General features: G+C 26.6%; 2 protein-coding genes across 2 annotated transcripts in view; one reads left to right on the forward strand and one right to left on the reverse strand.

Annotated features, from left to right (window-relative positions):
* The window catches only part of LOC102680077 (ankyrin repeat domain-containing protein 12), a 20,231-nt gene extending 10,756 nt beyond the window's left edge, over positions 1 to 9,475 (forward strand). Inside the window, exons 4-9 of the mRNA XM_006610529.2 lie at positions 1 to 19; positions 5,457 to 5,590; positions 6,117 to 6,620; positions 6,833 to 7,888; positions 7,982 to 8,437; positions 8,739 to 9,475. The exon at positions 1 to 19 is cut by the window's left edge and continues 4 nt beyond it. Coding sequence (XP_006610592.2) covers positions 1 to 19; positions 5,457 to 5,590; positions 6,117 to 6,620; positions 6,833 to 7,888; positions 7,982 to 8,437; positions 8,739 to 8,918 — 2,349 coding nt within the window. The 3' untranslated portion in view covers positions 8,919 to 9,475. The remainder of the gene's footprint in view (positions 20 to 5,456; positions 5,591 to 6,116; positions 6,621 to 6,832; positions 7,889 to 7,981; positions 8,438 to 8,738) is intronic.
* Positions 9,012 to 10,740, reverse strand: LOC102679940 (transmembrane protein 70 homolog, mitochondrial). Its single transcript, XM_006610528.2, has 3 exons — positions 10,364 to 10,740; positions 9,829 to 10,212; positions 9,012 to 9,757 (listed from the first exon to the last, which is right to left on the reverse strand). The coding sequence occupies exons 1-3, from the start codon at positions 10,466 to 10,468 to the stop codon at positions 9,473 to 9,475; spliced, it is 774 nt and encodes a 257-aa protein (XP_006610591.1). The 5' UTR covers positions 10,469 to 10,740; the 3' UTR covers positions 9,012 to 9,472.
* Positions 10,741 to 13,173: the final 2,433 nt, after the last annotated feature.

Here is a 13,173-nt window from a genome sequence, read left to right on the forward strand (position 1 = left end):
ACACCACCGCAAAATAAAGGTGAGTCTGTATGCACAGTGTTATTATTTATTATTATAAGTATAAAAAATTTATATTTCAAATTTAATTTTAATGCGCTTCAATTTTCATATATAATTAAGTTTGCTTTTCACTTTATAAATTTTTTTTTTATATTGAATATATATGAACAATAAATGTTATTGTAAAAGATTTTGCAATTAATATAAAATTATTATTAAAAATAATAAATATATTCAATCGTATACATTAATATATATTTTGAGTAATGTTTAAATTTAAATTAATTTTAAAATATTCTAATTTTATATAAATTAATATTGAAAAGAAATTTTTATTTTTTAAAATTTAAAATTTTTAATGTAACACTAATTGATATTAATAATGAAATATATTTACAATTAATTTTTTGTTCATTATGAAATTATAACATTAATTTAAAAATTATTAAAGAATAATAGAAAATTCATATTTTTTACTAATTTTTAAAAATATTTTTATTTATTAATAATAAAATATTTAATTAATACATTTGTTGAGCTATTTTACCGATATGATAAATATCTCACTTATCGACATAGCTACTATTCATTAAATTCTTTCTTAATGAATTCGACAATCATGTCAAATATATATAATTAGAAACATAAAAATTTTGTTTATATTTATTTTTATTTATTTATATTTTACAATTGATATTGATATACGATATAATACAAATAATACGATACAAATATTTTAAATAATTATGCAATTATAAAAATTGATAATTAATCATAGAATAAATAAATTTAAATAAATGATAGGAATGAGATTTAATATTTTTATTTTATTTAGAAATATGTTTTTTTTTCCTTTGATTTATTTTTTATGAAATAATATTATTTATTTATTTATATTTTTAATATATTTAATTGTAAAAGTTTTATATGAATTTATAACTTAAAAAGAAACAATAAAATATAATATGTAAAAGATATGTAAATGTATATATTTAATAATCGAAATAATTTGCATCTTGATAGATATCTAGAAAAAATTATTAAAAAAATTAAAGATAAAATTATAAAATATATAAACTATTTTTTTTTTATTTATTCTCATATCGCACGCATATTCTCGAACGCAATGAAAAATTATTTTTTTAAGTACCATTTTTAATTGTATTATATAATTTTGTATTATGAATGTATTATACAACATATAATACGTTATTACAATTAACAAGGTCTTTCTTTTAGTGAGAAACTAGATGCATTATAAATATTTAACACGGTTATAACGCGCGTGCGCATACAATGTACCGCTTGTGTAGCGAATGAACACGCGTGAGCGTGCAATCACTACCGATCGGTAATAATAGCGAGCGATGCAGAAACACCATTTAATTAAACGTGACATTCCCCAGTAGTGACGCGTCGGTATCGTGCGCGCGATGCAGTGCCGCGCCTGGTAGAAGTTGGTTGAGACGGAGACGCGGCGACACAGTCGCGAGCGGGCTCCTCTCTCTCTTAGCTCTCTCAGTGTCTTCGCTCTGGCGCGTTATGTGGGAGCCGTGCTAGTGGCAGTAGTGTACACACGCTGCTTCGACGGCTACTGAACTTCTTGCTTGTCGTCACACTTGATCATAATATTATTCTTCCTGTCCACTCGTGATAATCTATTGAGGATCTTCATATCCTCACAATCCGTGCTAGTTGGCGATCCGTCGTAGGAACAGGTATGCGCTCGTGGCTACGTTCGTCTACGCTTGAAACCCTCTGGCTACTATCGGATGACCCAAAAGTACCGTTACTAGCAAGTACTCTCGACCACGTGGCTCAGCGCGTGTTTCTACAATCTTAACGTGTATCGTTCTATCGAGTCGTCTCCTTTACGACATCGATATTAACCTATCTGAAAGAAGTGTCATTCGCGAACCAGGATTGCCGAACCTTGGAATACATCTCCTCGCTGGTCTCTTTGCTGTCGAACAAGAGAGGGACAAAGGCAGACTTCTCTGAGGTAAGAGAGAAAGGAGTATGCAAGAGAAGGGGGAGAAAAAGAGGGAGAAGGTGAGGAGTGAGAGAGAGGAAGCACGCTGACTGGCAAGTATACATTGGACACGTTTGCGCTCGCGGGCTGCGTCCATCGACACCACTAGGGTGATCGTACCTCCAAAAGGGGTCTGTGTTGCAGTTATTGCAACAGTGCACCATTTTCTAACAAGCTCGCTCGAACTATTATATTTATATTTCCTTGTTTTTTCTTTGCAATTTAATAATTGAATATATTCTACGCATTGTGTTGAATGTTGTAGAAAAGGTATACAAATGTCTAAATGATTTATATTCATGATTAATATTCAAGTTTTGTTATCGTTGATGTTGAAATGTATACTAACATAAAAATCGTGTCGATATCGTTGTCACAGTTTTATTGATCGTTAACAAAGTCAAATTGAAGTCTGGAAAATATTTAACCGCGGCAATTAAATGTACGTGTATAGTGAGGAACAAAACCGGTTGCGTACTTTGTCTCATGCATTTCACAGAACATGTTGGAAACACGATATACTGCGTTCAGTACGTTTGCTTTCAATGTAGCAAAATCTTTTAAACTTCAACCGAAGCGATGTGCTAATCTTTTTGAAATATAAATCATCAGACAGATAGACTGTAGGAGGATAGACAGCGACATTTTACGGAGTCATATTTCAGCTGACCTTGATTCTCGTTATAATATTTCGTCATTTTACTAATCAATAACTAGATTTAAATCAGTATTTCATTTATCAATCATCAATTATGAATTATTAATTTTTAAATCTTAAATTATATATCTTTTAATGATATTAATATTAATATATATTTTTCGAATTTGTCATTTTTTTTTTTTAAGAAAACGATTAAAATTATGAAACTTATATAAAATATTATAAACCGTTTGATTTTTATATAATAATTTATATTATAATTTATTTTATAATAATTTTTATATAATAATGTATCATAGCATAGATATTAAAAAACAATTGTCATTTGTCAGTTTATGTCATCGGTTGTATTATTATCTTTGCTTAATAAGTTAATGAACTTCTCATGGCAAACTATATTCGATAAAACATACATACATGTTATCGGTCAAAAAGATTGTGATATTTTATTTATCGAATAAAAATTTTTGTTTGATTTGTGTTTTGCAAGGTCAGGAATGGTAAAAAAAATGAAAAAGAAACATTTCTAATGAATTCTTTTTAATGATATAAAGCAGATTTGCTCGTATTTTCTTTTTATTCTTTATTTTTCATTTATTTTATATCTTTTTAATTACATTTTTAGCTATCTTATCGATATTTAATATCTGACATTAGTTAATCTCTTCTATATATTAAATATATTAAATAATATCATAAAAATTCATTTATTATTTATATTAATCGTGTTATCTTGTGTAATATTTGCTATGTAGATATTTTATCGCGATAATATGCAACTAAGAAATCATAGTGCTCGAAAATTTTTTGAATACATTGGTAATTCTATCTTTTGAAGATAGATTTCTTCTATCATCTAGGAAGTGTGAGAATGAAATATACACTACGAAATAATATACGTTGCATTCCGAGAAGCATATATGTTGAATATACCGTGATATTTACGTATCATCATTTCGCAGTAAGAATGTTCCACAAATATGTACTCTCTTTCTAGATAATATTACGCTACGTGCCTTCACGTATCGCGACACTAGCGATAAACATACTCGCTTGTACGGTTAAAAAGAGCATCGATTAATTTGAAGTGTCCATTATATTTGGGTTGTGATTCGAAAATATTATTTGTCAATTTCAATGATAGAATATATGATAATTTTTATTAAATATAATAATTTAACGTTGATAACTTGTTAAAAATTGTTATAATATGAATATTTAAATTTCAGAATTTTATTGTAGAAATTAAATATAAAATTCTATTCACATTTTTTTTTATTTTGTATTTTCATATTTTTCTTTTAATTTATTATTTAAATTTTATCTGCTTCTTCAATTTTCTGAATGAAATAATAATTTTTTTAAACAATATAAAGTGAAAGAGATTTTTACGGTAATTAAAAATATTGGATCCGTATAGGGTGAAACTATTTCCGCGAATTGTTAATATTGTAAAAGCGGCGAATAGTCACGAATTCATTGACTAGTGAAGTTGATGTATTTTAGGATACACTATTCGCAAGCGCCAAGTTTCATTGGCACAATTCCCTCTTTCACGAGAGCGATAGAGAAAGGAGATACAGCATAGGAGGGGGAACCACGATCAATGACCAAAAGAGATCTTAATAAAAATACTCTGTTATTTACCGTGTAAGATTATTGTTAAATCGATATTAACATAATATATTCGCGCATTTCGACATACGTATTGGTTTGAATTCTGAAATTATATACGTGACATTGTGTTAACTCGTAGATTCAATTATATATTGATCGAGAGCAGTGCTTGCGTCAGCCTCGCTTTCAACATTACACGGTATCCTAGTATCTCTCGAAACAAGCGTTCCGTGAAATCATCGGGACAAGCCTCACGTTATTGCTTCGCCGTGAAATCCGTTTTCCCACTCGGATCCCGCGAATCTCTCTCGGGCGCCTGGTTAAAATACACTTTAAATGATTATACCGATAAATGTAATATTTTGCTGTATATATATAAATCTTTTCGTATACTTAATGAATGTACACTTGTCACGTATACCATAATTTTAATATTCTATTTACATTTATCTTTTAATCGAAGCATCGCATTCATTCATCTTATCGAATCTCTAATGAAATTATGTTGCCACAGATGATCGTTAGTTATAAAAATTAATATGTGTATATGTATATACATGTATACATGCGTATAAAAATAAAATTCCTCAATAATCGTAATTGAAAAAAATATATACGATAGCATGACAAAAATTTTAAAATGTATTTGCTAAAACATTTGATCATATTGGACGTTAAGCTCCACTTATACTGATCATGCAGTGTACCGCAGCGACTCGAATAAAGAGTTTAATGGCATGCCTTCCTGTAACGCGATCGTCCGGTAAAAGGCCACTAATGAATCGATCGCGGATCGGGAAGCTCTCTTGCTTCCCCCTCCCTCCTCCCCATTCCTCTCGAGAAACTTGTTCTCCTGGGGGTCCCTGTGATTAACAGCCATACTCTCGATGATCGCAAGCAGCGACTCATTCCTCTCTAAATCTCTTACCGTCCTTGTTCTTTTCTTTTCGAATGCCCATCCCCCTTTCCCCACATATCTTCCATTTCCTTCTCTCTCTGTATCCGCCAACCATCTCCCTCTCTCCTTCATTCCTTCAATCGTCCTCTATGCTCTCTCTCGAGGAGTATATACTGGCTTCGTAAAAACTCATTCCCCCAATATTTCGTTGTTGTTCTTGCAATTAACCGACGTTTTGTTCTACACAGTCGATAGATCGGGAACCGGGCAGTCTGGAAGCTCGCCGAGGGTGACGCTTCGGCTCAACCAGGTGAGAGGAGCGAGGGATGAAAAAAAAGGAGGGGGTGCTGCTAACTCCCGTCAGGGCGGCATGAACGCACAGGTATATGCAAATGTATTATTTATGTATATTTATACATATATCTCTAATTATGTATATTTATTTAATTAATTTTTCATAAAACGAGTTCATCGATAATAGATTTTGATTTCTACGAATAGTATTAACTTTCAATTTTTTGGAAAATCGAAAATATTGATTATTGATAGATGTTTTAATAAATATATTAATAAAGATTTTTAACTTATATATGATAACAATTTGTAAAAAATATTAAATATTCGTTTTATTAGTTTATTTATTATTCGTTTAAATATAGATTTAAAAAATACAATGCGATTAGCAAAAAGGACTAAGGTCATTTACAAAGTATGATGATAAGTGTTACGTATTGCGAAGTTCGCTACAAGTAATATATGATAACGTAAAAAAATTCTAACGAGGAAAAGAAAATTATATTTTACATTGCTTTTAATGATGATAACGAATATATATGATTCATGCATTGCATCATTTTCACTTGTAAAAATTTTATATTTTTATTTAAATAAATAAATAATATTTGTAGAATCAAGGTCAAATGGAAACCTCATCGAAGACGTCATCAAACGTCTCATCAGGGACCGTGAATGCCGTCTCGGGTTCCAGTACCTCTGGAAACACATCGTCTACTAGTGATAGTAGCGACGTGTATGAATTCAAAAGTTCGAAAGAACCCACACCAGTTAGAGGTGCAAGCTCATCACCAAACCCTAATCCTGAGAAAGATAAAGATGGTAGCAAGTCTGTTGGCAATCAAGGAGGACAGAATGGTGGTAACAACGTGTCTACCGCTAATAGTGCAACATCTTCCGGTGAAACAACAACCGCATCGATTACTACCGATGATGCCCCTGCGGTTTCAGCATCGCCTTCTTCTAAGCGTGCATTTGAAAACGACAATACAGAAGAACAGGATGAAGAGAATCGACGAAAAAAACGAAAAGATTCCGAGCCTATAAAAGAAAATTTAAAAAGCACTACCACAGGCAGACAAAGTACTAGTAGAAATACTACTAATACTGTGGAAAAGGTTTGTTTATTATTAATTATTATATGAGGTTATTATTAGTAGTACAAGATAAATAATTATATAGAGTAATTGTTAATTTATTTTAAAAATCATTTTAACTATTAGTAAAATAAAACTTTTTTCTGTTAAAATAACAAATGAATTATTTATTTAGAAAATTTTGCGATTAATAATAAGTAAAAATAAATTTTGAAATTTTGTTTTTTTCACAGTGTACAAAATCAGGTAAACAAGGATCTGGAACAAGTTCGAGTAAAAATAATCAAAATACAACCTCAATTAGTACAGACAGAAAAAGTCCAAGTTCTTCAATGGCAAGTAGTCCAAAACCATCAAATCCTTCTGGTTCGACAACTAATTCTAAAACAACTACACCAGCACCTCCAGAATCTGATGGCGAAGATGATCGATCGAAAGGATCAGATTCCAATTCAGCTCCTAAAGTACCACCTTTAAAAATAGTTATTCCACAAAGTACGACGTCTGAACAAGAACAAGGTAACAGAAATGGAAAGAGCACATCTAATAGGAGTCATCAGTTGCCTTATGTAGTTGCCAGTTCTAATAGTAATGATTCAACGGATAAAGATCAGAATCAATCAACTAGTGGAACAACAAGTCCTACAGAAAGTGGAAATAGTACTAAAAATGAAGATAAGAAAGATTTCAGCGGTGCTTTGCACGGAGAAGAAAGATCAACGCATCATCAAAGAGTGCTCAGAAGTTCACATAGATCTGGTAATGGCAATAATGGGTCAATGACTTTGAAAGAAAACTCTTCTTCTACAGGAAATGGAAATTATTCAAACTCATCTCCACTACCAGTATCTTCGACAGATCGTTCCAATAATTCATCACCACAGCAAAGGCATCATTCACCAACACCTGAGACTACTAATTCTGAATCAAATAAAAATACGTCGACAGAAATTTCAAACAGTGGTATTACTTCAAAAACAAATATTATGACAGAAAAATCAGAAAAAAATACCGAAACTGGTGGAAAATGTCAAAAAGATAGCGGAGCTGAGAATTCCGAAAATGCTTCTACAACTACCTCATCCACGATAGCAAATATAGGCACCCCGGCACCACCTGTTGAACTTCATCCTAGGAAAAGAAAAATGAAACCTAATAAAGAAGCACAACAAGCTGCTACTAATGCTTCTAATGAAGCATCTGAAGCAACAAATACAGGTCCAGAAGTTCATCCACATGATCAACCGATTACTAATTGTTATCAATTGTTTTTAAATATTAGAAAACAGGTTTATATATTTAGTTTTTAATATATATTGAAATTTATTTAAAAAATGTTGAAATTTCTGTGTAAAGTATTTGCATTATTTTTATTCTTTTAGATCGAACGAAGAAGAAAAGGTCTTTTTCCAGTTCAACCAAAACCACCTCAAGGTTTCAAAGATTATTTAATGAATCGTTGTACATACGTATTAGCTGGAAATGCAAATAAAGAACCAAACGTTAATCCTCCGGTTGGATTGCAAGGCGCTATGAAAGACTTGTATATTGAACAAGAAAAAGAAAGATATCGTCTTAGAATGCAACATGTTGTTGAAAAAGAAAAGCTAGTTTTATCAGTAGAACAGGAAATTCTTAGAGTACATGGTAGAGCTGCTAGAGCTCTGGCCAATCAATCCCTACCTTTTTCTGTTTGTACCATATTAAAAGATGAAGAAGTGTATAATGTTATTACACCAGAACAAGAAGAAAAAGATAGAAATGCAAGGAGTAGATATAATGGTAGATTATTTTTGAGTTGGTTACAAGATGTAGATGACAAATGGGAAAAGATTAAGGTAAAAATTATAAGGATTATTGTAATATATATTTATACCTGAATTATTATGTAGATATTTGTAAATTCATACTTTGTCTTTAATTATTCAGGTTAAATTAAATTGTTATATAAAAACCAATTGATAAGCATTTTTTCATGTTTGTCAGTTTAAAAAATGTAATACATTAATAAATGTTAATATTATTGTATTTATCTAAAAGATAATATAAATTGTATATTATCTTAATAATATCTTAATAATATATATATACTTTAAAAATAAGAATAAAATATTAAGAAAAAAAATTATATTATTTTAGGAAGCAATGTTACTAAGGCATCACAATGAAGCTGAATCATTACATGCTGTACAAAGAATGGATTGGGAATGGAAATTAAAAGAAGTTGGATTATGTGAATTTAAAGCAACACCTCAAATAGAAGATATTCATGTTCCAATGGTACATGTTTCAGATGATTTCGATTTGCTCCCAGCTTAATGTACAATAATTGCACAATTTATTCGTCGTAAATATTTCTTTTATACCTTTGAAATAATGTCAAAGCGTATAATTATAATCTGTGATCTCTTTAATAAAACGTACCCGCCGTTTTTACACGGTTACGAAATTATATTGTACTACTTTTAAAACTATTATTACATATGGAGGCTATATTTAAAAAACATTTGACACTTTAATTAAATTGCAATATTATATCATTTTTAATGTATTTCTCTAAATTTATATACATTAGGATTATATATATTATTTTTTTCATGTTTATTATTTAACATGTTTTATTCATAGATTATGTCATTAAAGGAATGAACAAATGAAAAATTATAAATATTGACTAGGGATTTGTAATATTCTGCAAATTCAACACTTAAAAAATCTTATGTATTAATATTTTGATATTATATTTTTCAGTATACAGTCTCTTTGTAATGATGTATATATTTTGTACCTAGCAACTTATATACTGCTTTTAAATAATGTATAAAAACTATAGACTAAAATGCCATGCAATAAATAAAACTATACAAGTTAAATTATTTTTTTTCTCTCAAATTTTCATTTTTATTTTCTATTTGAGTTGTATTAACAACTTCTATTTGACTTGTATTAACAATTGGAGATTGGTTGATTGCATTTACATTTAATGATTTCATTTGAAAATCTATGGGTTTATTATAATTCATTATAATAAAATAGTGCTTACGATTTATAAAATTTTGTTCCAAAAAAAATAAGGGTTTATTTTTTACATAGCAAGTTGACAATGGTAATGTAAAATTATATTTACTTTCAGTTACATCATTTGGAGTAAATTTTATCTGCAATATATAAATAATTAGATTGTATAAATTATATTAATGAATAATAATAATATTAAAGATATAAATACCGTTTTACGCTTGAGAAATAATGTATATACTGTAGCACTATATTTTTCTTCTTTAGGATAATAATGCATTTCAACTGCATATCTTTTTGTTGCAAAATGTATGAAAACAGGATTTCCTATAGTAATTAAATTGACCAATGTCAAAATTGCTATTACAGTTGTTAGACTGTCTTCTTCTATGAGTTTCATAAACATATATGGTTGAAAAATTGCTGACATTGCAGTTGTCAGTAAAGACAATACTTTAAGACTAATGACTTTAGTTTTCATGCTTCCTATATATATTAGTTCTTTATCTTCTTTATTATTTTTATCAGAAAAATGTCTTATTTGCAAAAATGGTGTATATTTTTGAATACATCTATTATTTTCCCTTGTTATGTTCTACAAAATAAAATATATTTTAAAATATACATATTTTATATATATATATAAATACACATTTAGAAAAATAAATAATTAGAATATTAATTTTTCAAAATTATACTATATATTGATAATTATATTATTTTAAAATAAAATATAAATTTCTAACCTTGATGTTGCTGCATTTATGATACATAGAAATTCTGAATAATACAACTTCTTGCATAAACAATTTCCTTCGGCTTAAAATCCAATTTCGTAATAATAAAACCATGATTAATAATTAATAATAGATAATCTTTTTCTTTTTTTAGATACTTAAATATACAAGTATTTTAGATCATCACGTCAAGGAATTAACTTCAAGCATAAACAAAGTATAAAATAGACCTACCATATCACAGAACTTTGTATCCCATGTCTAAATTATCGTTCACATTGATTGAAGGATTGATCATCAATTAAATAAAAATTAGACATTATATATATATTTTTATTATTATTATTTATATATATATCACATAGTACGATTATTACGAATTTCTTGTTATCATTCTTGATACATATGATATATACAAAGTTGACACAAATGAAGTTTAATAATAATAATAGATTATAGATAATAGATAATAATAATAATAATAATAGATAATAATAATAATAATAATAATAATAGATAATAGATAATAAAAATAGATTTAAAAACATAAAAATATATATAAAATGACTATATTATGATTTCACTAACAAAGTAGTTGATCTATATTAAATTAGATATAAGAATAAACCAAATTATGCAATATATTTTTGTCTCAAATTCCTTTGATATTAGAACTCTATTACTATTTTTATATCATTCACATAATCAAAAACGCAGAATTTGATTGTCACAGGATTTTGATGTTTATTTCGGCGGAAATTATAAATAATAAATAAAATAAACAATATATATTTTAAAATAATAAAATATAGTTATATAATAACTAATACATATTTTCAAAAAAGAAAATTAATAACTTCATTATGAAGTAGATGTCCGATTCATCACAAATAAGAATCTATATATACTTTGTCTTAGAAGAAATATAAAAATTATCTTGTTTGTAATAATGAATATAGAAGTTTTATTCAATTCAATCAAAAATGATAAAGTTAAGAAAAGTTGAAGTTAAAAAAATTATTAAAAATGATTTTTTTTAATATTCTTTCAAATACATATATATATTTCAAATGAATTCATAGATATTTTAATTCTTGTTAATAATAAACAAATTATATTATATCTTAAGTATCTTGAATGAAAAAATAAAATAAATTATGCAAAGCAAATATAAATAAAGAAATCAAATAATAAAAGAAGGATAAGAATAAATCAAATAATAAAACAAAGGATAAGAATTTATCATTGCACTATCTCTTTATTATCTTCTTTAGAAATATCAAATTCAATAATTTCCTACTAATGATTTGCATGATCCAATCCTTTTTTATAGCAACTATTAAATATATTTACTTCAGTTGATAGTGAAAAAATAATAGCTTTTATTCTAAGAGATAAATATATACAAGATATTTATAGAATATTTTTTTTAAAATAAAAAAAAATGAAGTAAGAATGTACTAATTGAAATAAACTATTAAAAAAATTATACATGAAATAATTTTTATACTACTGTATAAAAATAAAATCATGAACTAAAGATAAGATTTATATCTAGTTTATGCTTATATTATTTATAAAAATATATTTTAAAAAATATTCAAAAGATGACACTGATTTTTAATTCTTACTCTATGTTTTTCTGCTTTTAAAAAGATGTTTTTGACATTTAGACATGGGATTGACGACAAACTTTTACTTTTTTATTTTTATCTCTCTTGCATGATTAATTATTCTTTTTATGTTTCATTTATTCAATAGATATATTCTGAATATTCTCGAATTTTATTATATCTTTGTTTTTGTTTTATCCACTTTTATTTATACTTATTTTTAGCGCGATAATAACCATAAGGAAATTATCAATTAAATTTTTATTTATATAAAATATTTTCATCATTTTTCTTTCAAAATTACAATGTGTTTTAATTTTTAATGTAAAAAATATAGATATTAAATATAGATTCTCCATTTATATAGTTTTAAACGCTTTTTTTTAAAAAATATAATATATTCTAATGATGAAATTATTAATTATGATGAAATTTAAATAAAAACTTGATTCAATAAAAAAAAATAAAAAATAAAAGAATTAATTTACTTAATTTCACATTTCACATTTATTAATTCTTAGTTGAGTTAAATATTATTAATCTATCTATCATACATATTAAATACGTATAATTAAAATCTTTTAAATATATGAATTGAAAATTATTTGAATTTATTTTATACCCTCATAAAATTCATGAAATTTTATTTCAATTAATCATTATTATATTTTCCGAAATAATATTTAAAGTTTTTATTTATTTAAAAAAGTTGTTTTTTATATATTTTTAAATAAATATTATCAATTTTTTATTTTTTTCTTCATAGTTTATTATTTAATGTTTTCTTTATAATTTTTTTTTCAAAATAAAATTTATAATATTTATTTATTTTTTTAATATATTTAGGAATTTTTTAATTATATTTCTTAAAATATTTTTACTTTAAAATATTATTACTTTAAAATATTATTAAAAAATATAATTAAAAAATTTCTTCTTAATCCTATTCTAATATACTTTATATTCACGACACAACTTCATGTTATAAGCGTCAATGTTACCAAGACTGATCGCAAAAAGTTAAGATGTTCGAAGAGAAAGACAAAGAAAGAAGTTATTTAATAGTTTTGTTTAATATAATCAATGATTATTGTTTTCTTCATTTGATGTTATTTTTGTGAAATATCGCAGTATACAATTTTTATGAAATATTATATTTGTTATAAAAAATAATTATCTTTATTATATTGTTAGCATATGTCATGT

The sequence above is a fragment of the Apis dorsata genome, unplaced genomic scaffold (assembly GCF_000469605.1).
Source record: "Apis dorsata unplaced genomic scaffold, Apis dorsata 1.3 scaffold_74, whole genome shotgun sequence".
NCBI lineage: Eukaryota > Metazoa > Arthropoda > Insecta > Hymenoptera > Apidae > Apis > Apis dorsata.

Coding starts and splice junctions, on each gene's coding strand:
- LOC102679940 (XM_006610528.2), bottom strand. CDS start 10,468: ATGGTTTTATTATTACGAAATTGGATTTTAAGCCGAAGGAAATTGTTT. Junction 10,213..10,363: donor ATAAATGCAGCAACATCAAG/GTTAGAAATTTA, acceptor TTTATTTTGTAG/AACATAACAAGGGAAAATAA. Junction 9,758..9,828: donor TATTTCTCAAGCGTAAAACG/GTATTTATATCT, acceptor TATATATTGCAG/ATAAAATTTACTCCAAATGA.